The sequence below is a fragment of the Aspergillus thermomutatus genome (assembly GCF_002237265.1).
Source record: "Aspergillus thermomutatus strain HMR AF 39 chromosome Unknown NODE_9, whole genome shotgun sequence".
NCBI classification, from domain to species: domain Eukaryota; kingdom Fungi; phylum Ascomycota; class Eurotiomycetes; order Eurotiales; family Aspergillaceae; genus Aspergillus; species Aspergillus thermomutatus.
This window is the reverse complement of record NW_020798057.1, coordinates 86,083-108,894: the sequence shown is the minus strand read 5'-3', so window position 1 is coordinate 108,894 and position 22,812 is coordinate 86,083. Positions and strand designations below refer to the sequence as shown.

At 53.6% G+C, this 22,812-nt stretch overlaps 8 protein-coding genes across 8 annotated transcripts; 4 read left to right on the top strand and 4 right to left on the bottom strand.

Annotated features, from left to right (window-relative positions):
• Nucleotides 1-140: 140 nt before the first annotated feature.
• On the bottom strand, nucleotides 141-1,117 carry CDV56_108386 (uncharacterized protein; the record flags this gene model as incomplete). Its single annotated transcript, XM_026762005.1, has 2 exons — nucleotides 141-540; nucleotides 606-1,117. The coding sequence occupies 2 exons, from the start codon at nucleotides 1,115-1,117 to the stop codon at nucleotides 141-143; spliced, it is 912 nt and encodes a 303-aa protein (XP_026618349.1).
• Nucleotides 1,118-1,811: 694 nt separating this feature from the next.
• CDV56_108339 (Gfo/Idh/MocA family protein) lies at nucleotides 1,812-2,972 on the top strand (the record flags this gene model as incomplete). Its single annotated transcript, XM_026761958.1, has 3 exons — nucleotides 1,812-2,144; nucleotides 2,212-2,605; nucleotides 2,674-2,972. The coding sequence occupies 3 exons, from the start codon at nucleotides 1,812-1,814 to the stop codon at nucleotides 2,970-2,972; spliced, it is 1,026 nt and encodes a 341-aa protein (XP_026618348.1).
• Nucleotides 2,973-3,326: 354 nt separating this feature from the next.
• On the top strand, nucleotides 3,327-4,862 carry CDV56_108294 (Zn(II)2Cys6 transcription factor; the record flags this gene model as incomplete). The annotated part of the gene is made up of 3 exons (XM_026761913.1): nucleotides 3,327-3,533; nucleotides 3,584-3,880; nucleotides 3,933-4,862. The coding sequence occupies 3 exons, from the start codon at nucleotides 3,327-3,329 to the stop codon at nucleotides 4,860-4,862; spliced, it is 1,434 nt and encodes a 477-aa protein (XP_026618347.1).
• A 160-nt stretch (nucleotides 4,863-5,022) lies between these two features.
• CDV56_108261 (RTA1 domain-containing protein) lies at nucleotides 5,023-5,987 on the bottom strand (the record flags this gene model as incomplete). Its single annotated transcript, XM_026761880.1, has 2 exons — nucleotides 5,023-5,256; nucleotides 5,325-5,987. 2 exons carry the CDS (start codon nucleotides 5,985-5,987, stop codon nucleotides 5,023-5,025), a joined length of 897 nt encoding a protein of 298 aa, XP_026618346.1.
• Nucleotides 5,988-8,001: 2,014 nt separating this feature from the next.
• Nucleotides 8,002-10,012, top strand: CDV56_108150 (uncharacterized protein; the record flags this gene model as incomplete). The annotated part of the gene is made up of 6 exons (XM_026761769.1): nucleotides 8,002-8,024; nucleotides 8,086-8,185; nucleotides 8,242-8,531; nucleotides 8,648-8,821; nucleotides 8,876-9,169; nucleotides 9,220-10,012. The coding sequence occupies 6 exons, from the start codon at nucleotides 8,002-8,004 to the stop codon at nucleotides 10,010-10,012; spliced, it is 1,674 nt and encodes a 557-aa protein (XP_026618345.1).
• A 1,281-nt stretch (nucleotides 10,013-11,293) lies between these two features.
• Nucleotides 11,294-13,055, top strand: CDV56_108053 (phytoene desaturase family protein; the record flags this gene model as incomplete). The annotated part of the gene is made up of 4 exons (XM_026761672.1): nucleotides 11,294-11,318; nucleotides 11,365-11,486; nucleotides 11,539-12,072; nucleotides 12,120-13,055. The coding sequence occupies 4 exons, from the start codon at nucleotides 11,294-11,296 to the stop codon at nucleotides 13,053-13,055; spliced, it is 1,617 nt and encodes a 538-aa protein (XP_026618344.1).
• A 207-nt stretch (nucleotides 13,056-13,262) lies between these two features.
• Nucleotides 13,263-14,452, bottom strand: CDV56_108005 (uncharacterized protein; the record flags this gene model as incomplete). Its single annotated transcript, XM_026761624.1, has 6 exons — nucleotides 13,263-13,300; nucleotides 13,357-13,511; nucleotides 13,556-13,912; nucleotides 13,960-14,160; nucleotides 14,219-14,338; nucleotides 14,385-14,452. 6 exons carry the CDS (start codon nucleotides 14,450-14,452, stop codon nucleotides 13,263-13,265), a joined length of 939 nt encoding a protein of 312 aa, XP_026618343.1.
• Nucleotides 14,453-15,139: 687 nt separating this feature from the next.
• Nucleotides 15,140-22,635, bottom strand: ags1 (alpha-1,3-glucan synthase Ags1; the record flags this gene model as incomplete). The annotated part of the gene is made up of 5 exons (XM_026761344.1): nucleotides 15,140-15,188; nucleotides 15,249-15,762; nucleotides 15,816-21,979; nucleotides 22,045-22,220; nucleotides 22,279-22,635. 5 exons carry the CDS (start codon nucleotides 22,633-22,635, stop codon nucleotides 15,140-15,142), a joined length of 7,260 nt encoding a protein of 2,419 aa, XP_026618342.1.
• Between the last annotated feature and the right edge of the window lie 177 nt (nucleotides 22,636-22,812).

Sequence of the window (22,812 nt, the reverse complement as noted above, 5' to 3'; positions counted from 1 at the left end):
GACTTCTTCGGGCTAGTCACTTTTCCCAGCTTCTTCACACTGGGGACTATGGGATTAAGCGGAATGCAATGGTCACCATGATTAACCCGTCAAACAGCAGATAGAAGAAGACAGCGGCGAGGCATGCGGTCTACCGATAATCAGGGCTCTGCCACGTAGTGGCGTACACCTCCCCGATGCCCATGGCACCAAATATCCTTCTCATGTCGCATCCCAACTGTCAGTCTAGGTAGGTCCATGATGTCCAAGGCGACAATGGGATAGAATTCTTTTAAAAGGCTCTCAACTGCGACATTGAAGTAGCCTTTGAAATCCCGACCAAAAACATCTTCATCTTCTTCTCCAGGCGTGAGCTCAGATCGTGGATAATGAGCAGCCCTCGAGACCGCAACCACAAAGGGGAGCTGCTCCCGATCTCTCAAGGGCGCCGACGAGGGAAGTGGTGAGTTGAAGACCGACTCCAGAGCCGCAGGAGTGACCATAAGACAGGCCGTGGTGGCAAGTCCACACGGAAGCTCCCTCCACATCTCGTCGAAGCGCCTTTGATGGTAATCACATTCCTGTCAGCTGAAATACTCTGACCAGAAAGAAAGACTAGCTCTTACCGAGCAACCTCAACCGGCGACGCGCAGTCCAATGAGGGATCCTCCACCCAACGAAACCGCAGCAATTCAATAGCCCGATCTGACTTGGGATGAAACCCGCGCTCGTCCGCATAATCATCCTCAATGATCTGGTCCCAGCGCCGGCGATATTCGGCCCACCGGGCATCATGCTCGGGCCCGTACGGTGTAGCGCGGAATATCACAAACCCCCATTCCGACCATCCACCTTGGTGGAATTTGAAGACATTCTTCAGGGTGTCGATGTAGGGAGCCCAGATTTCGCGATCTGCAAGTTTCTGCTCGTCTGTTTTGGTGGCTTCTTCCGCCAGCCGTTGGGCCTCTAGGGCCTCCCTGACTCCCTTGTGCACTTTATCTGCGAAAGCCTGGTATAGGCCTGCCTCCTTGAGGCCGTTCAACAGGGTGGTGTGTTGTTCCTCGGTGAGAGTCTCGAAATCCTCGGCCGCGCAGTTCATCACGCGCTCGTAGTCCCAGCCAGGAGGATAGAATGACATGGTTAAGATGCCTTGTCAAGTCGTGGTTGAGAGACTGTCGGACTGAGCGATATCGGATTGACGGAGGGGCAAATCCAGTGCGGACACTAGAGTCAATCCAGTCAAGACTCAAGGCGCTATTGGGCGATAATCAAGAGTCAAGACTCCAGAGTCATCCTCTAGATGCCGAATATCTTTATCAATGCTTCATCTCAAACAACCACCCATCATAAATTTACTCATCTTCAGAGGGCAGCTCATCCAATGGCCAAAGCAGAGCAAATGATGCAGAGGGATTGGGGACGGAGAATGTAAGTCCTAAATATTGATTTACTAGTTATTCTCAAAGCAAGGGAATCTTTTCTCTGGCTGTCTCTTTAATATCTGTATCCAAGAGGAGTACTATACTCCGCATTCTCTGGGGGAAAATTGCCTGATTCGAGTGAGGGGACAAACCCCGCATACCCTATCCGTAAAGAGGGATAAATGCCCGTCGATAATTTGCTACATGGTCTCTGCTATCCACACCTCTATACAGAATAGCAGTCTGAGAACGCGTTTCTGCATACGAATAGCAGGAAGAACAGCATGTCAGCCCCGCACGCAGCCACAACAGCTTATAAAAGCTCAATGCTCCCAACCAGCACTGCCCCAAGACAATCCTCACTCTTCTCAGCTCAATAATCGAGTCTTCCGCCACCATCACAAACACAACATGACTGTCACAGCACCCAAAAAGCTCAAAGTCGCCATTGCTGGCCTGGGCCGGATGGGCGCCCGACACGCCCACCATTTCTACGCCTTGACCCCCCGCGCCGAGGTCATAGCCGTCTCCACGCCCAAGCAGGAGGAACTCGACTGGGCAGCTACCAACATCGAAGGGGCAAGACGGTACCTCAGCTACGATGAGATGCTAGACAGTGAGAAAGATCTCCAGGCTGTGGTGATTGCCTCGGCGACAAGCGTGCATGCCGAACAGGCGATCAAGGCGATCGAACGCGGTCTGCATGTTCTCTGCGAAAAGCCGTTGAGTATCAGTGTTGAGCAGGTAATGCATCCCCCTTTCAGCACTTGAAGAGGTCACTTGAGTTGATGGCGGTTGATCGGATGTATAGTCCCAAGCCGTCGTCGACGCGTACAACAAGTCCAAGAAGAGGTACCCCTCGCAAAAGGTCATCTGCGGTTTCTCCCGCCGCTTCGATGCCTCCTACCGTGACGCCTTCCAGAAGGTTCAAGAGGGCCTGATCGGTCGGCCTAGTGTGTTCCGCTCGCAAACATGCGACAAGCTCGACCCCACTGGCTTCTTTGTCGAGTATGCGCAGTTCTCCGGGGGAATCTTCGTCGAGGACTCGGTGGTCAAGTCCGTTTCTGCGGTGGGTATCACGGCTGTATCGCCGGAGCTGAGAAAGTATAATGATCGGGATAATGCGTTTGGGATACTGGAGTTCTATGATGGGAAGATCGCGCAGTTGTTCTGCAGTCGGATGATGGCTGCGGGACAGGAGGATAGTAAGTTCTTTTCTTGGCCCTCGACTCGAATCTCTGAACTTTACGAGGCAGTATCTGACCCGGGATAGGTACCGAAATCACCGGCACCACGGGCAAGCTCGCGGTCAATACTCAGCCTGCCCTGAATCTCGTCAACATCTTCGAGCCGACGGGTATCCGACGAGAGATTCCCCCACACTATTACGGTCGCTTCCGGGATGCATTCATCACAGAAGCAAACGAGTTCACAGCCTGCTGTCTGGATGATACCGAGCCGCCAATGAAGCTCGAGGGAGCGGTTTCGGCCGTGAGGATAGGGGCCGCATTGCAGGAGAGTCTCATCACTAGGAAGAAGATTGAGTTTGACGAGCAGGGGCAGCGAATTTAATGCATTTGATGGCTTGTAGTCAGTTTCAGGTACACGTCGCTTGATAGAACACACGAAACTTTAGTCTCATTTAGAGTGGACCAAGAGGCCAAGCTGCCTTCATCGTAGCATTGAAGCCAAGAAGAACAGCACCGATGAGTCAAAGGGATCCTGGGTTTATGGATCTCACTATTTGTCTTGTGTATCGTCATTGGTGGGATGCCGATGGAGCTCGTATTCGCCCAATATAGTGTTGCCTGGATTCATCAACGACAATCTCATCAAGTAGTTATGCTTATCTCGACGCCTTCATCAATCCATCGGTATCATCGTCACATTCACGGGGAACTTGGTTTGATCTCTAGTATATGCTCAATGGATATCCAAGCGCAAGGGGAGTCCAGGTCTTCCGCGTTGCGTCTTCCAGACCTCGAGGCTTCAAATAAGGCCAAGTTCCCATCTCGGCAGAAGTTACAAATACAATCGGAAGAACAAGGAAAAATCATGACTAATCAGAGACACAAACGACCGCATACCAAGTCTCGCTGGGGTTGCTACAACTGCAGAGCGAGGAGGGTGAAGGTACGTTTGATCCACAGAGTTCGGGAACGATGTTCATGTAATGAGTGCAGTGTCAAGAAACCAAGCCGGCATGCGAGAACTGCATGTACCGAGACATGGAATGTGTATATCCATCCAAAGTCCGGGAATGGGTTGGTGCAGGGAAGCAAACGGCCTCGCGACGGGATGCTTTGGTGGTATCTTCACAGGTTGGCAAGCAGGTGTCGCTCTCTCAAGGACTCTCTGTCAGTCCATTCAGTGGTGATGACCTGCGATACTTCCATCATTTCCTCGTCGTTGCGCGCCCCCATCTGCCCTTCGGGAGCGAGGGTACATGGACGACCGAAGTACCCAGATATGCGCATGAGGTGATTATCTTGCCGAGGTCTCATGAGCTCATAACTGATGCTTCCACGGTAGTATCCCCATCTGATGCACGCGATCCTCTCCCTAGGAGCTACTCACTACTCCCTCGTCTCGCCTAATGGATCGGAATACTCCCCTACGGCGATCGTCCACAGAGGAAAGGCACTGAAAGCGTTATCCGCGGCGATAGCAGAAGGGCCAGAATGCACAAAAACCGACATGGACGTCATATTGGCCACATGCTATGCCCTTGTATTCCAAGCATATCACATGAACGACGGCCTAGTCGACTTCGCCGTGATGGTCCGCGGCTGTGGACTCATCACCTACTGCATCCTTGACAAATACAAAACAAGCCAGCTATTCCGTCTCCAGACAGAGGATGAGGCTCTCGAGATGGTCTCGGGACTTGCCGACGAACCCGTCAGCAGTCCCCTCATGATCAACAGCCTTCTCGTCGCAATAGACATGGTACAACCGCTCCTGCAAAGCACCACACATCACCACTTCTTTCGAGCGTTGCGGGAGACACTTGCAGCCCTAGGAGTCTCCAACAGGACAGCGTTTATCAACCTCACCAAGATCTATGCCGTGTGGTACCAAGCCGAGAACCGAGAATTTCTCACGTTCATCGCGCCCGTGAACCACGTCTCGCGTGCGTTGTTCATGTATTTCCTTGCCATAGAGCTCATGATGCAGCCGGTTTATGGCAGGCTGCGTGAGCTGAGCGGCACCACGTTCCTGACAACTGACACGGTCGTACATCAGTGGGCTGATAGCATATACCGCGAGCTGCCAGCTTCGATACGCGAATTGGTAAAGTTACCGATGCAGATCATAGCTGCAGATGGAAACTCTACGAGGAGTGGCGGCGGTACGCGGTCTGAAGGTGCATTCCGCAATCTGCATGCTGAATTCTTTGACATGGAGACGAGTGCGTGGCTAGGGTGCGTAAACCCTGCAGGTGTTTCGGCAGTAGAATGAACTCCGTTGATGCAGCAGTATTGAGCAGTACATGTCATCTAGTAACAGCTTCTAAACAAACAACACAATAATCAGTCGAATATCATAGACATCATTGCATAGTTGCCCTCCATATGAACCCAAGGCATGAGATCTACAGTCAGAGTCCTACACCATGCCTTCAAGCTAGAGATTGCTCTTCGGTGTCTCGTCGTCTGCCAGACTTGCGCAGGGAATATGTTTGCCCCTCCTCCAGCCGAGGCATTGTCAACCATCGTGCCGGGTGGAACCAGCCCAAGACCATCAAGGCGACGAGCATGGGAACAGCCTCGAGCACATACAACGGCCATTCATGCGTAAACGTGTACGAATCGATGCCAAACGCAAACTCAAAGATTCGATAGATAGAGCGGACCTTTGACCGTCAGCATGTGCACCATACCAAAATGGCCTTGCCTGGCTAGCATTAAACCCAGCACTCACCATGATGAAGAACCCAGCAATATAAATCCCCACCATCACCATCCTAACACCATGCAGCAGCTGCTCACCCTCCACCACCGCCCTCCAATGAAACCAGCCCACAATAACCAGGTACACGGCAAACGTAACAACCTGCAACACCAACCCCCCAATCAACACCCCAATCCCCGCATCCTTCGTCGACCCTTCCCAGTTCCCCGAGGACGCAATCCCACTCCCCGATCCCTGCGTGAGTACACTGACAATGTCCAACGTCACAAAGATCCGCGGTAGCCATCTCACCGGAAACCCACCCAGGAAGCTCGCGGGTTTCTTGCTGCTCCCGTCCGCGGAGCTGGTCTCCAGCTTCCCAAGGAGCATGTAGAGACTCGCGCAGACGAAGACCGGTGCGATGACGATGATGGTATTGGAGACGGCGTACAGGCCGATATCCTCTGGTTTCCGGATGCTGGCGCATCGGAGCGCGTACCCTGCTACTTCGAGCGCGGCGCCGATGACGGCGGGGATGAAGTAGTTGGTCCGTGGAGATTGCGCTTTCCGCGGGAGGATGAATGTCATGTACGACTGATAGATGAGTGGGATGATGTAGATGATTGTGAAGAGGATGGATGCGCCGAGGGAGGGATCGTAGAAGTAGATTTTGTTTCCCTTGTCCGAGGCCATGGCGATACGGGGTTTTCCTTGTGACTGAGAGAAGACGATGAAGCTGAAATAATTGACAATCTCGTAAGAGCCCTGCCCTGAGCTGGATTTTATTTCTTGAAGCGTTTATGGACATGGAATTGAGGCAAATATATGTAGCGAAATCTTCCAGCCATTTCACCTGGTTCCGGTCTAATAACAAACGGCATACTCAATGCTGCTGCCTTGGGACATCCAATTCAAGTCGTTCAATACACGTACTCGCATTCGCTCTCATTCTTGAGATTTCACCCCCGTTCAGGGCGATTCCGCTCCCTACTGCGCTGGATTCCTTCATCCGCGACAAGGCGGAGCGCAGAAAACACGAGGGATGCGAAAAACTGTAATATACAGTAACAAGATCAGCCTAGCTGTATTGCTTAGCAAGTAATCATTGGCTGTAGAGGAATAAGCTCATGCAGCTATGCCAAATCAAGCTCGACTTATATCTTGGCATACCGTCAGGGCTCTGGCCTATATTTACCTACTCTTGGCATAGAGCCAATGTAGCAGTCGAGTCAGGCTGGCTTGTGATTAGGCAGTAATGTTTTCTTGCCTCGCCTAGCATACTGGTGTGTCGATTGATAGATGGTTCCAAGCAAGTCAGGCCTGGGCCTCATGAAGCGCACAAAGTGGACCTTAATGTCATGTCTCTTACTGTCTTACCTGTCTGTAGAACAGAGCAGTATGCTGCTAGTTGTGGACAATATGCCGAAGAAAAGACTCAGCAAGTGCTTATAGATGGCTAGGCCATCTAGGAAAAATGAGTGAGGATATCTGCTAAGTGGGACATGGGAGTAGGCCGAGGAAGCGAACTATAGATGGCCTAAGCCATCTCGAAGGCAAGCTTTGTTCGGTCTTCTTAAGATGCGGCGTAAGAGTCTCGGCTAGAATTGGTGTTCTTGCGGCAGTTATCCCTCTCCACTGTCGTCCCGTTTGCCTGATGGAAAAGTCAGGAAATATCCCCGAAGTGCTTGGATGGAGTCAAACTCGCAGGCTGCATGTGTTGCCTCGGCGCGAAGCACCACCTTCATTGTCAATTCTCATTGATCGATAAAGGGGTCAATCAATGGTTTCTAGCTATCCTCGTCGTTGATGTTTCAATTCGTTGGTTTGACGCATTTATCTGTTCGTCATCGCTGCCAGTGACAGGTGGATTTGCGATCAACCTGGAGAGAAGTGGAAACAAGACAACAAAATATCCGAACTCAGCTATTCTCCCAGTACCATGGGCGATTTGCTTCTTGGAGGCAAGCGCACCGCAATCATGTGTTGATTTGACCTTCATGTGTCTTGATGATTACCATGTCACTCATCTGACCAGTTTAATCATCTTCACGTCTTTATCGTCGATCAAGGGGCCCTAGAAGGACCTTCCTGCCTCCTGCGTAGAGGAGCGAGTGTTGCTAGAAGAGAAATGCCGTGATTTTTGCATGGTGACGAGGAAAGTAGACTGTGTGTTTATATTCCTTGCCGAGGATTATGTTTACAAAGAGTACTTGATAGCCACACACATTGCAGTAACAAGATAACGATACTACGGTGAGCTCCTTTACTGTTTTATCTATGCCAATAGAAGGCTGCATGGTTGACTGTTTTCAGGCATGGTGCATAGCTGACAACTGCTCATCCAATTCCAGGACTAGATAGATAACCGGTTAGCAGAACAGATTGCCGGTCGAAGAACATCATGCAGGAACTAATTTCCATGATAACCTGTTTCGTCCGAGGTGGTGCACCAAGGCTAAATCTGATCGGGGTCGCCGTAATTTTCAAAACACGAATGCAAATCCTACTCAGAGGGGATGGGCTCAAAGTGTAAACTCCTACTGCAGAACCAGGAAAAGAGCGATTGCCAGGTATCCATTCTTTCCAGTCGATCCGGTAGGGTCTGAATTTCTCTATGATTGTTAATAACCATGGGTTCCTGTAACCACTCTTCTAAGCAACCGCGTCCTTTTTTTCTGTACATTGCAGTTTTCCATAGCAGTCAGTCATGGGGCTTGATTATCTATTTGTGTGAGTATCTCGAGATTTGCCAGTTGCAATCAATTGATACTGACAGACATCTCCATATCAGACATGTCAAATTCAACCTTCCACCGGCACTGGTGATGACCGGTCTGTACTGGCCATTCTTCACCCGACTAGACTTTTGCAGGATTACCTTCTTAATATCGGTGTGTCCTTCACTGGGGACATTCGAATGATATCTGGGAGTAACTGACTTGAACAGGTTGCGCTCATAGCCACCACTCCATGGGACTCGTATCTCATCCGTCACAATGTCTGGACCTACCCGTCTACCGCAGTAATAGGAAAGACAATATTCTCCGTCCCGGTTGAGGAAGTCTTCTTCTTTATCATTCAGACCTACAATACCAGCCTGCTTTATGTGATCCTGACCAAGCGCTTCGTCCTGCCAATGTACCTGCGAGAGGCGGGCACCAAGTTTTCGATCCGGGTGCGCAATTCAGGCATGCTCGTCTTGGGTGTGATGCTCGGTCTCGGTATGGCGTGTACGTGGTTGCAGGGGAGATACACCTATCTCGGTTTGATCCTGACTTGGGTTATGCCCGTTGTGATGCTTCAATGGCGAGTCTCGTTCACGTTGGCCGCTTACACCGACTGACGGGATTCAGGGTCATCGCATATCAGTTTATGGTTGCACTGCCTCGGAGAGAGATCCTGCTGTCCATCGGTATCCCTACATTGTACCTGTGGTATGTGGATCGGTTGTCACTGCAGCGTGGGACATGGGTCATTGAGAGCGGCACAAAGCTCGGAATTCAACTATGGGATCACCTCGACGTAGAGTATGTATCACAATTCTCCCCATTATCGGCATCACTGACCACTGGCCTGCACAGGGAGGCGCTCTTCTTCCTCCTCACAAACACCATGATCGTTCTGGGCCTTGTGGCGGTCGACCATGCCGTTGCAATTGCGCAGTACGAGATTGCCAGTGGATCTACGTCGTCGAGCGAAATGCCGTCGTTTCAGAAACTGTTCTCCATGTACATGATTGACAGACGCATGGAGCACGACGAGCGTTTTCTGGAGTCCCTGGCCGATGCTGTGCAGCGCGTCGCGTCTCGCAGCCAGAGTATGTACATGGGCAGCGCCATGTTCCAGGGTCAATTGCGGATTGACCTGATCTTCCTGTATGTGTTGCCTGCATTCCTGCATCGTGCAATGTGCTCATGACAACCAGGTACTCCTTCTGTCGCATCATCGACGACCTGGTCGACGAAGCGCCAGACCGGGAGACTGCCCGTCGCTCCATCCAAGAGTGTTCGCGTCTGCTCCATCTCCGCTTCAACCAGGTCTCCCTATCCGACAAAGAACCAGCATCCACGGGATCGCTGGTCTCCTCCATCGAGCTGCTACCTGTCTCGCGCCTCTCCATCCAACCGCTCCTCGGTCTCCTCCAAGGCATGCGAACCGATCTCACCTTCGACAGCGACAAGAACGTCCACCCGATCGCGACCGAAGCCGACCTCGAGACCTACGCCTACCACGTCGCCGGCACCGTCGCCGCCTCCGTTTTCGAACTGATCTTCAGCCACTACGGCTACCAATCCGGCACCGATCCCGCATCCAGTCGCCAGATCATCGCCGCCGGCGAGCGCATGGGCCAGGCCCTGCAATACGTCAACATCGCCCGCGACGTCGACCGCGACGCGCAGATCGGCCGCGTCTACCTCCCCACAACCTGGCTAGGCGAATTCGGCCTGACCCCCGCAGATGTTCTCGCCGACCCGACGAACCCCGCCCTCGATCACCTGAAGCGCCGGCTGCTAGATAAAGCCGACGACTACTACCGCGACACGGTGGATGCGATCGACCGGCTGCCGAACGAGGTCCGGGGTCCGATCAAGACCACGCTGCAGAGCTACATGGGGATCGGGCGCGCTATCCGCGAGGGGCGATACAGACACCGGGGGAAGAAGCTCAAGGTCCCTCTGTGGAGGCGCCTGGTGATTGCTTATTCGGCTATGTCGTGAGGACTCCGTTGTCAGGCTTTGCGATAGATAGATAGATAGCATTGTATGCTTGTCATGTTAGGCTGTGCAATCAGACTTCCATTGCATAGTAGCTTCATCGATCGATCTATGACTCCAATTCTCTGTTGATATGATTGTTATCGCAAGACGCGACAATGACGTATTCGCGCGGGAACGCCCTTGATGGCGCGACTGATTTCTGGTTCGAGTGCACAACCGAGAGTCAATCTCAGCGATCGCGCAGTGCCAATGGACGATCGGGATCGAGGTGGTGGAATATAGACATTGTAGTGCACGTAATTTTCAATCGTTGAGGCGCAGTCATGACGTATTGACCGATTGCACCGATCTTGAGGTCGATCACTGCGTAGACACATTCGATCGCCAATGAACTCTGTGTATTTAGCTGTCCATCTCGATCTTCATCTTTGTACTGTATCCACGACCCACGTGCTGATTCCACTTGGGTCTCTCACGCCTCCAAACCCCGATCATACCGATCTCCATTCCCCAATCCCCAGCATATTTGGCATGGACAACCATGCCACCACAGCTGTAGCTCGATCTGCTGCCCTTATACTATACGACCATAGACTACTCCCGTCGAGGATCAGACAAATGCATAGGTTGTTCTGGATGGAGAGAAAGTCTTCCCGTCCCCGAATGAACTCTGGATTGCACAGGTCTAGACCACCAGTGCTGACTCGGTGAGCTGTCGGCGTAAACCTGGTTTTGATATTCGAAAACTTTATTAGCAGTGTAGGATGCAATGCCTCGAACCCTTGCGCTGGTTGGATCATATACAGATCTTCGAGCGTGCAAGGCACAGTACTAGATCAAGGGTTGGGTTTGGAATAAGACTTGCTAGAACTACCTTTTTGGATCGATTGGACTTTTCGTCTATATGATAATATGACTATGGGGCGCATAAAATACCCATTGATCAAGTTGATGTGCTGGATGCTGCAAGCGGCAGGTTGTAGAGATTGGGTAGAGATTGGAACCACCAGGCCGTAATTTATAATTCCATTCTGCAGATGTTGAAATTTGCAATCAAGAGCTACCTACAGCCATTTCCACTTTCAGTTGATCGATTGCAACTAGCTGCGCTGGAATTATCTGCTTGCATGCGATGCTCGTTCTGATAAAATGTCAGGGACCCATCTTCTCAGCTTTCTTTCTCTTCCTCGGAGTGAGAGTGCGTGGATTAACGCGAGACTGGAATATAACTATTGATCTGGACTGTCAGAAATATCCAGACTCTCCATAGCGGCCGGAAATATGCCCCCCTCCGTCATTGTCATCGGTTGGTAGCAGTCCGATATCCATATGGCCATCACTGAATTCTCTAGGCGCCGGCGCAGGAGGCATCACCACCGCCGCCCACCTCGCAAAGCACGGCTTCAAAGTCACCGTCGTCGAAAAGTGCAGCGATGTCGGGGGCCGGTGTTCCCTCATTTACAACAATGGCTACGTCTGTCCATGCGATTCGCCTCGCAGTGAGAAGCAAAGTTAACAGCTGGTAGAGATTCGACCAAGGCCCCTCCCTCCTCCTGATGCCCGAAGTCTTCATCAAAACCTTCCACGATCTCGGCACATGCCTCGAGGCCGAGGGCGTCAACCTCCTCAAATGCGCCCCCAACTACCGCATCTGGTTCTCCGACGGCGACAGCTTCCAGCAGTCCACCGACCTGGCGCAGATGAAATCCGAGATCGAGCGCTACGAGGGCAAGGAGGGGTTCCTGCGCTTCCTGGCGTTCATGCAGGAGGCCGGGAGACACTACGAGTCCTCGCTGACGCATGTGCTGCGGAAGAATTTCCCCGGCTTTGCGAGTATGCTGCGGCCGGAGTTGCTGGCTGCGTTCCTGCGGATGCATCCGTTTGAGAGTATCTGGGCCCGAGTGAGTCGGTACTTCGAGTCCGATAAGCTGCGGCGGGTGTTTACCTTTGCGAGTATGTATCTGGGGATGAATCCGTTTGAGGCGCCGGGGACGTATTCGCTGCTGCAGTATTCGGAGGTGGCGGATGGGATTTGGTATCCTGAGGGGGGGTTTCAGAAGGTCTGCTGCATCCGTCTAGGATTTACAACAGTTGGCTGACCTCTCAGGTCCTGGCAGCATTAGCGACGGTAGGTAAACGTTTAGGCGTCGACTACCGGCTCAACTCGCCCGTCGATAAAGTCCTGCTGTCAGAAAGACAAGACAGAGTAACAGGCGTCCGACTCGCCTCGGGAGAGGAGCTCCACGCCGATATCGTCGTCGTCAACGCGGACCTCATCTACGCCTACAACAACCTCCTCCCGCAGACATCCTACGCCCGCAGTCTCCAGAAACGCCCCGCCTCATGCAGCAGCATCTCCTTCTTCTGGTCGTTCGACCGCATCATCCCGGAACTACAGCAGCACAACATCTTTCTCGCAGACGAGTACCAAGAGAGCTTCGACGCGATCTTCAAGCGCCAGGAGTTACCCAAGGATCCATCCTTCTACGTCAACGTGCCGAGTCGGCTGGATCCCACGGCGGCACCGGAGGGCAAAGACTCGGTGATCGTGCTGGTGCCCATTGGCCATTTGACGCAGGGCCCTGCCTCGGCTCTGAGCACCAGCCCCGAGAATCTGGATGCGCTGGTGCATCGCGCGAGGGAGTGCGTCTTCGCCACGATCGAGGCGCGGACGGGCGCGAAGAATCTGAGAGAGCGCCTGGTGCACGAGTACGTCGAGACCCCGCTGACCTGGAAGTCCAAGTTCAATCTCGACCGCGGCGCGATTCTCGGGCTGTCGCATTCGTTCTTTAATGTGCTGAGCTTCCGGCCGAAGACGAAGCATGTTGATATTCATGGGCTGTACTTTGTGGGGGCGAGTACGCATCCCGGGACGGGTGTGCCGGTTTGTCTTTCTGGTGGGAAGGTAGTGAGTGATCAGATTGTTGGCGAGTGGGCTGAGGGGAAGAGGTCACGGCTGTTGTCGCATCTGGAATCGATACTGTTCCTTCTGATGCCGTTGCTGTTGTGTGGCGGGTTGTACCTGATGCAGTTGTCTTCCTGACCTCCTACAGTTGATGTAATCTACCTCTAGAAGATATATCCTGGACTTGAATTCAAAGTAACTGTAACCATTTTCACGAATGTATACAATGCTATAAAGATAGCATCGGGTACTTGGCGTCGAAGTATGATACAGTCCAAACGACGTGAAGCTATCTACATTTGATGCCCGTCAACTGAACAACTCGGAGCACCAACACGCCCATACCTAATCACCCAGAGGATAACAATGCAAAATCTGTCCATCTGTACGAGAGTGAGTACTGGTAACACGCTTCCAAGTGAGGAACTTTCAAACTTACAATAAAGCGAAGCATCCGCACTCGCCAGGAAAACGAAGCTCGTCGCTACCTCGCTGGGCTCGCCCGGACGACCCAGGGGATGCTGCGAACCCCATCCCTCCATCTGGTCTGCGTCTCGAGTATCAACCTGAATCGGGGTATAGATAGCCCCGGGACTATTCAATCAGCACCGTCACCGCGCAGGTAGAAGGCTACTCACGCGACAGCATTCACTCTGATGCCCTTGGGGATCAACTGCGCCGCCAATGACCTGGTAAACCCGACAATCGCGCCCTTGGTCGCGGCGTAGTCGACCATACTGCTCGAGCCGCGGAATGTCGTCACGGAGGTATTGTTGATAATCCTAGAAACCTTCAGCTCCATCTTGGTGCCATTGTAGCTGTAGACGTACGAATCACCCTTGGCCATATGCGGCAGCGCAAACTTCGTCACCGCAATCATCTGAATGATGTTACTCTTGAACACGTCCTCGACTTGATCCAGGTCGATCTGCGCAAAGTCCTTGCACATGTATTGCTTCGAGGCGTTGTTCACGAGCACATGGATGTGTCCGTATCTGTCCCTATTAGTCTGGATCCCACAGAGCCGCAGAGCACAACATACCGCTGGACATGCGCCTCCACAGCCCTGCGACACGTCTCGCGGTCCCTCAAGTCCCCGGAAAACAACACGCACTCCTTGTTCTCGCCTTCGACCAGCCTCTTGGTCTCCTGGGCGTCCTCTTCCTCCTCTGGTAGGTAGACGATGGTGATGTTGGCGCCTTCGCGGGCCATGAGCGCCGCCACGGCGCGGCCGATGCCTGAACTGTTTGCGTTTACCGTGAGATTCGTGATGGATTTCCTGCCAGGAGGTGGATGCATACTCTCCGCCAGTGATCAAGACCGACTTGCCCTTGAGTTTCCCGGAGCCGACGTACTCTTTGAAGCCACCCTGTGATTCGAGCTTGGTGGGTTCGCTGGGTGGCATCATCTCTTTTTCAAGCCTGGCGTCGTAAATGTACTTCAATTCAACATACTGGACTTGCATACCCCGGTTTCTCCTGGCTTTGAGCCTTGTCCGGGGCTCGGAAGGTGGTGTCTTTGCCCATTTGTGACATTTTGGTGAGCTTTGAATTCAATTGAGTTGAGGATGATTGAACTTGGATTATAGACACTAATTGATTGTGAGATATATACAACGACGACGACAATGGCTGTGTATCCAGAGATGTACCTCTCTATAAAACAGGGTCAGAACATGCATACATCATCGTGTGGTAAGCCCATCTTCACCGAATTGAGTTCAGTCGCAAGTGGCGAGTTGTTCGTCCATGCTCTTGCAGTGACATCACTTTCCTTACATGATCCACATTATTCTTTGCTGTTGATTAATATTGACTCTTGGAGGGCGTTGCCCATTCTTCTGCTATTACTGCCGTCGGCAAGGGCCAATAAGCGTACACAATTCCTTACAAGGATGTTCCTGAGTACCAGACAGTGGCTGACAGCAGAAGACTTGCATATGATGAAAGCGCTCATCCTGATAAAGCTGAAGACAGACAGGCTTCGACTCAGCGAGGACAGCGCAAGCATGATTAAATATTATGTAAAATTTCTATAAACACATGGTCATACCCTCGTTGAACTCCGGACATCAAGTCACATGCGGAAAGACCCAGCGAGGAACTCATGACAAATCTATATGCAAAATGTCGTATCTATACAGGAAGCATGTATATGCAGAGATGCCAACAACAAACAGGAACAGTGTGATGGGAATCGTTAAGGAGTGATGGTGGTTTGGGTTAGGGCTTGGAGAGTTGCTCTCTGCGGAAGAAGAGGAGGAATCCAGCACTGCAACGATAATCAGTCATGACTCGCAGGGAGAGAGATAGACCGAGAAGAGAAACTTACCAGATGAGCAGCTGGAAGATCAGGGCGATCCAGAACCACGCGTTCGCCACGGCACTCGCGCCGAAGGTGGGATCGGGCGAGATAGGGCCCGGCCCGACGTTGTTTGGCGCAAAGGCTCGGGCGCAGATGGTGGCGATGGAACCCAGCACTTGGCACACGATGAGGGTGAAGCACATGTGCATGCGGGTCAGGGTCTGCAGCAGGATCATACCGAAGCCCAGGCCCTGGATTGCGTCCAGAACGCCCAGCCACAGCCAGACGCTGCGGGATGCCAGGGCGCCGCCCGTGTACCCGCCTCCGACCCAGGGGAGGTAGTAGCCGATGCCAGAGATGCCCCACCAGATCTGGGCCCAGCGAGGGGCTCCGAGACCGCAGGCGAACACGGGGAGGATCCAGCTGTGTTGTTTGGAGAGGTGGCTGAGGATGAAGAGGAAGGCAGCCCAGACGAAACCGAAGAAGACGACGCAGAGAATGACGATTTGCCAGGTCTTCGCGTGGGATGAACTCCAGAGAACTGCAAGAGGCATCAGTACAATTCACTGGGATGGATAAAGGAGGTTGACTTACAACTCCAGTTACGACCGTACGGAGCACTGAGGAAGAAGTTCTGGATGATGACGACGGCAAAGTTCCAGAGGACAATCTTGCGGCGGAACACCGAGCGATAGAAGGACGGGACCTTGCCAGGGCTCTGGCGATAGTAGTTGGGAAGGCCAAAGAACATGAGAAGACCGACGGCCCACAGGAACACGGCAATGGGCACACAGATGGCGGTCATCTTCCAGGTGTTGGCGATGTTGGTCTCGGAGGTGAGCATGCCCTGGCTCGAGGCCTTGGTGAGCGTCGAACCCCAGTACCATAGCGCAATGACATATGCTTGCTGCGTGCCTTGGATGACACAGGCACGGAAGACCCATTCTTTGACCGGCGCACCGCTTTCATCCCCAAAGTTGAGGGCGAAGAAAATCGAACCGCTGGACGAAGCGGCGGCATAGAAGCCACTGCCGACGTTCTGGATCCAGCCCCGGCTGAACTCATTGTGCTCGAAATGGGCGAAGCCAATGAGCAGAAATGCCAGGCCGTAGAAGAACCAGGGGACCGAAAGACAGACGACCGACTTGAAGTAACGGAAGACAAACCACCACAGAATCGAGGTAATCAGGTACGTGGTCGCGATTCCGTACAGCTTCTCCGCGGTTTGACCAACCTCGCCAGTCAGCAAGGTGATCTGGTACGAATTGGCCGCAATGATCTGGCCCAGACCCAGGAAGAGGGAGTAGACCGGCCAGTCTCCGATGCGCAGCTGCATCCACTTGCGCAGACCGGTCGGAGGGACGTAGTCCTTGCCCAGGAGAAATTCGTCATCCTCCTGGGACTGCTCATCGTCGGGACTCATGCGCGACGAGGCGTCATCCCCGTAGTAGGAATCCACAGGCGAAGGACCACGCTTACCGCGGAAGACAGATGGAGCGGGCGAGGCCAGACGGCCCAGCTTGGCATCACGGAACTTGTCGAACCATTCCTTTTCACTCTTGACCAGGAACTCCTCGATGCAGAGCTGCGACTCGGAGTTGGACCCGTTCAGGATTTCCAGACTCTTTTCGAATGAGCGAGCGTAGTCGCCATGGCTATCAGTGAAGAAAGGATCCACCTTTTGCAGCTTGAAGTCCTTCTTGTCACCAACGATGGAATCGACGGACAGCACCGAGGCACTGCTCATACGATTGCCAGCTTCCAAGAATGGGCGGGTGGGGGGAGCCAGGCCCATATCGGAATGAATCGAGGGGCTCGAGGGGAATTGCGCGGAGCGGGTAAGTTCTCTCGGAGTGGCGCGTCCGCTTTGGGACAGGGGATTGTTCTGAAGACGACGACCTTCCTCGGCCTGTTCGGGAGTGAGAGTGTATTCATCCTCGCCATAGTAGGCGTCAATGTAGTCATCGTCACTCTCCTCCTCGATGTCGGAAACATCACCGCCGTCTCTGCGATCGGGGACAGCGAGGTCCTGTTGTCCATGCCGACCAGGCCGGTTGAGGTGACCAGGACCGGAACGGACACCAAGCGACAGTTTACGGCTCAATCCCGGAGCAGGTTTCTCAGTCATCTCCCGGCCCGTGTTGGTGTTGTTGCTGTAGGAAATGATGGTGTCCCGCTGCTGTGGGCCAATCTCTGCCAATTGCTTCAGGTTCACGTAGCTGGCTTCGCGAGAGTGCATGCCAACTGGAGTCTGGGTTCCACTGGCGGGTAGAGATGGGCTCATGGCACCCAGTCCACGAGGAGTCATGGGGCCGCTAGGGGTCATGGGACGATTATGAGACTTGGCAGCCTCCTTGTTGTGGATACGGATTGAGGTAGACTGCAGGATCTCAAGATCCTCGATCCACTGAGCGACAGGGAACCGCTGCTTGGCTGAACGAGCGCGCATCTTAGCGCGGACCTCTGGCTTTGAGTTCAAGGCACCCTCGATCGCAAGCTTAAATTGATGGAGCAGATGAGCAGTGGTCATTGACTCCACGTTAAACCACCAACCAGGCATCTGACCGAGACCACCGACGCGTGCACCGATACCAAGAGCACCCTTACGGCCGAACTCGACAGCGACCAGACCGAACGGTTCGTCACGGGACGGAATGAGGGCGAACTCGGCACCGGAGAAAATGTAGGGGGGCAAAGCAGTGAACTGCGGACGAGAGAAGACACGGCCGGGATAGACCTTCATCATACGATCCAGCTTGAGGGCGGCAAACTTGCCGTACAGATCGATGACAGGGCCGACACAGATCAGTTGGACGTTAGGGCGAGCCTCAAGAACAGCGGGCATGACATCCGCAATCAGATCCACACCCTTCTGCATGGACCATCTACCAACAAACACGAGGAGATCAGCGTCCGGGTTTTGCTCCAGGCCAGCCCATTCTTGAGCCTGGCGTTTGAGCTCCGCACGACCAGCTTCGAATTCCGCATCGACAGGAGGGTCTTCACCCTTGGCGAGGGCCTGCTCCCTGTTCCACTCGCCAATATCCGATGGATCCGGGTTGGGCAAATTGCCGACCTTCTTGAGACCCCAGAAGATGGGGTAGCGAGCGTACGACCGTTTACCGTATTTCTTGGACACACCGACGGCACCAAATCCTTGCTGGTGGACACGCAGATAACTGGCACCGGCGTGGAGCAGATTGAAAACCTCACCGAACTGAACGTAGCGACGGGTGGTTTCCTTGTCCAGGTTGAAGACGGAGCAAACCTCTTCCTTTTCCTTCTCGGTCCGCATAGGCCAGAGACCCTGGAACTCGGCGTTGTGGAGAGACAGACAGGCGGGGATTGTTTGCGGTAGGAGGTAGAGAGGCGCCAGGGATCCGTGGTAGTCATTGATATGGTACAGGTCGATGGGGAACCGCTTGATAGTCTGCGCAATGCACTGGTTCCACGCGGAATAGTAGATGGCACTGTCCAGGTCATCCATGCGCGCTGGGTAGGGTTCCGACTTGGACTGCTGGCGGAAAACAGGGGCGTCCAGCAAGACGTAAGTGATATTCTGCAAGGTGTGGTATTGCACCTGGACTTCATACGGCTTGCCCAGAATGGTGACGATCATGGGTTCCGCTGGCCGGTCGACGGGGTAGTCCACTCCGCCGACGCAGGGAACGACCCAGATGAGATCCTGATGCCCGAGGGTCTTGCCCATCAATTGTGCCATGACACCGAGACCACCGATCTTGATCTTGATGGCCCAGTCTTCGATATCATATTCCATGGTGGCAATGAGCACCATGCGTCGTTTGGAAGTCGCAGCGGCGCCCGCCAGATCCGTCGAGCTCTGGATGAAACCGGACTTGTTGGCCAGACGCATCAGGGGGTTCAATGCCTCACCGTCGCCATTGCGAGCACGCTTCAGCTTCCGGCGGAGGGCCAGGGGAATGACGGAGCGCTTCTCGCTGACGCCGACCTGGTTGAACTTGATCTGGTAGAAGGATTTCATGAAGACATAGACGCATGCCGCGCCTGTGAGCAGGGGCACAATCCAGAAGAGAATGTACATGGCCATCTGCGTGGCTTGATTCCCGGCGGGGATCAGCTCATACCGCATGGTCGCGTCGTTGATGGAGATAATCCAGGAGAGGTGAGGTGAGGGCGGAGGTTCGGTAAAATTGATCATGGTCGCAGACAGAGACGACGGGGGCATGCGGTCCAAGACATGGTCACCGTCGACGTCGCCCAGGACCCAGCTCTGGTCCGGCTTGCCATCGGGGTTGATCCCCCAGACGTTGATCTGTCCCTGAGCGGGCCACTCGTAGGTGAAGTGGTGCTTCCAGAATCCACTGCTGGTGTCTAGCTTGGCCTTATTGTCGAGGCCGCCATCGTAACCGAACTGGTTGTAAGGACCGTTGAAATGGATATGCGGGAATCGTCGGGGCACCTTGTGGTTCCAGCCCACATCGCCTTCCTGGTAGTAGTCGCTGCTACCGGTCAAGCCGCTCCAGTATTCCACGCGGACGTGTTTGCCTTGCCAGCGTTGGTCTTTGGTTCCGTGCCACTCCAGTTCCTGGATGGTGTCGTTACCGCCATTGTATGTAGTCCAGCTCGACCAGGTCGTGCCCCAGTTGGTCGAGTAGCGGTATTTATCCGCGCCTGCGGCGTGGTGCTGGATGAACAGCGTCCCGTTGTCATTTTCATGGAGCAAACTAGTCGAGTAGTTGGCAGTGGTAAAGATCATCGGATTGTCGACCTGGCCAATGCGGAACAGGAAGTGGTCCGTGGCGTTGGTTGAGGCGTTTCCATTCACAGTCTTGACATCCTTCACGGTAACTCGGTGGACGCCGTTGTAGACGTTGGTCAAAGTGGCTGCCCACATCCATGCGCTGGGGATCTGAGCCGTCCACGAGGTGGTGGCGTTGGAAATGGATTTGCAAGAGACGGAGCCAGAGGCGATGGACGGGACTTTGCGCGACTCGGTGGAGGACGTCAGGGAAATAGAATTGGTGACCCCATCGCAATCCATCTCCTCAGAGAAATACAGCTCAATGGGCACGTTCTCAGAGGCATCAGGTGCAACAGTAGAAGCAATTGGACGGTCGTGCCCAGGGGTGAAGCCGGTGATCATCGGGCGGGGCATGACATGCAACTCCTTGGGTACGTAGGCCTTGAACTCGAACGCATTGAGGGTCAGATTGGGATAACAGCCCACGGCTGATGTGGCATTCCCAAAAGTTCGTTCAGACGGGCCGGCGGTCAGTTCCAACTCATCGAAGGGGTAAAACAAGTTCTTGACGCGCGTGTTGGCAGGGAAGGGAGCGATCAAAGCCTTCTTGGAGTCGGTGCAAGTGAATTTGTAATCGACCGTGTGGTTGTTATTCTGATAGACCATCCAGACAGGCGAGTTCTTCGCATCGGACCCGAAATCCTGCACATCGAGATCGACTTCTCGACTGACAGACCACATTCCCGTCTCGGTGGCGGTTTCGTTGGAACCCGGGTAGTAGACGTCAACGGTGGACTTGGACAGGTTGTTCAGGGTATACCCGTCATTGAGAACAGGGAATTGCTCACGCAACTGATACATGTGCTTGAAGACATTGCGCACCGGGTGCGAAGGGTCCCGGTGGTCATAGGCGACTGTATCATCGTGACAACCGTTCCTGCCATCGACAATCGGCCAATTGTAGTACTGGGAGGAATTCAAAGCAAAGCAGCCGTGGTCTCTCCAGGCAGTTGCCGGGGACATGGCCTGACGACCGTAAATATAGTTGGAAGCGGTGGCATCAAGCACATAGAAGGCCTGCTCCTCACCCCAGAGCATTAGAGGGATACCGGGCAGCAGCAGCGTCGTGATATAACTACCCAACAGCTGCCGCTCAACTCCCCATTGCACAGTTGGCCAACGGAAGACATCCTGGTTGGTCGCACCGTACATGTGCCGGGGGTCGAATTTGCCCGTGTTAGCATTGACGAGGTCGTTCGACCGCAGCATCTGCCGCCACATGTCGACCCAATCCAGGGGGACATCGTAACCCGCGGCGAGATTACCATCCATCCCCAGGAAACGGGTCAGGGTTCGGTAAACGGAATAGTGGAACGCAGCACTATCCAGGGCTTCATGACCCGCCTCGCGCAGGAAATTCTGGGCGCTGGACTCGTTCGTCATCTTGGGCCCGTCGGCCGGGTTAGAGAGCCACTGGTTCTGCTGCCTGCCTCGTCCCAGGTAGATCGAGCCGAAATAATCACCACCCGTGATTTCTCCGGAGATGAAGAAGTTGTCCTTACCCACGGCGCGCGCGCATTCCCGGTAGGCCATGGACATCTCGCCGAGAGCATCGACCGTCGCCTGGGTGGCTTTATCGTACCGGAATCCGTCAATATCGAGGGAGGCGATGATCATGCACGAGTGACGGATCAGCCGCTCTCGCACGCTGGGGTACCATTCTCGCAGACGATCCTGCACGGACGCGAACTTGGCCAGCTGACGTTGCCAGTCAGGGAACACACCGAACGCTTCAATGTCTCCGTACTGGTCAAAATCGCTGTTGTAGCAGCCCACCAGCTGATCGGCATACTCCGCGGCAAGCGGGAGACCGTCTTCGTACCAGAAACGGGGGTAATCGCACGTCGCGTTGTAGTCATTGCCGATGTCAAAGTCAACATACCGACGATCGGTTTTCCACAACGCCTGGTGCTCCTTGACCGAGAATGGGGTGGTGGTGTTGAGGTAGCCGTCGAACCCAATGAGATCACCGAGGCTTGTATCGTGTCAGTCCGGATGCAGGAACTTTCAGATCCAGGAAGAAGATCCAGGAAGACTTACGTAGCGATAGTGTTATCGAATATCACATACATCCCCCGGTTGTGTATTTCAGTGATGGCGTCACGCCAGACTTGAAGGTCACCAAAATGCTGGTCCAGGAGAGTTGTATCCAACGCAGAGTAACCATCCGCGCCCCAGGGCTGGTTCATGAGGATCGTTCCAGCAAGATAGATGCCCTGTCGACGTCAGCATCTCTCGTCCCGCCAGCTATCACATTCTAGCAGGAAAACCCACCTTGATCCCCATTCCCTGTAAATAGTCCAAAGTAGCGACCAACCCGGCGACATCACCGCCATGGCGCATCTGGTTGGAACTGATATCATGCTCGAATTGCGTCCCGTTGATATTATCATTCTCCGGGTCACCGTTTACGAATCGATCCAAAAACAGTGTATATACAGGAAACCGCCAGTTCTTGGGGGAGGGGAAGTATTTGCCCTTATGGTCCGGCCATTCTCCCCAGTACTCCGCCGGGTTTGTCGCGGCTTTATTCTCGTTGAGGTTGTACCTGACCAGACTCTCGTCGTATGGCCAGCATGATGCGGTTGTCGTCAACCAGGCCAGCAACGCCCCGGTCCATCCCCACTTCATCGTGGGTGGTGGATTCTGTTCGCTGCTTCTGAGGAATGCGGTGGATAAGGATATGTGGGAATCGACTCATGCACAGGAGGCGGGGGATCGCGATATGGATATCGTTATATACGTAATGTGGTTTTTTCTTCTCTTGTGACCTTCAGTTCTGATCTTGTCGAATTTCTCCTGCGATTT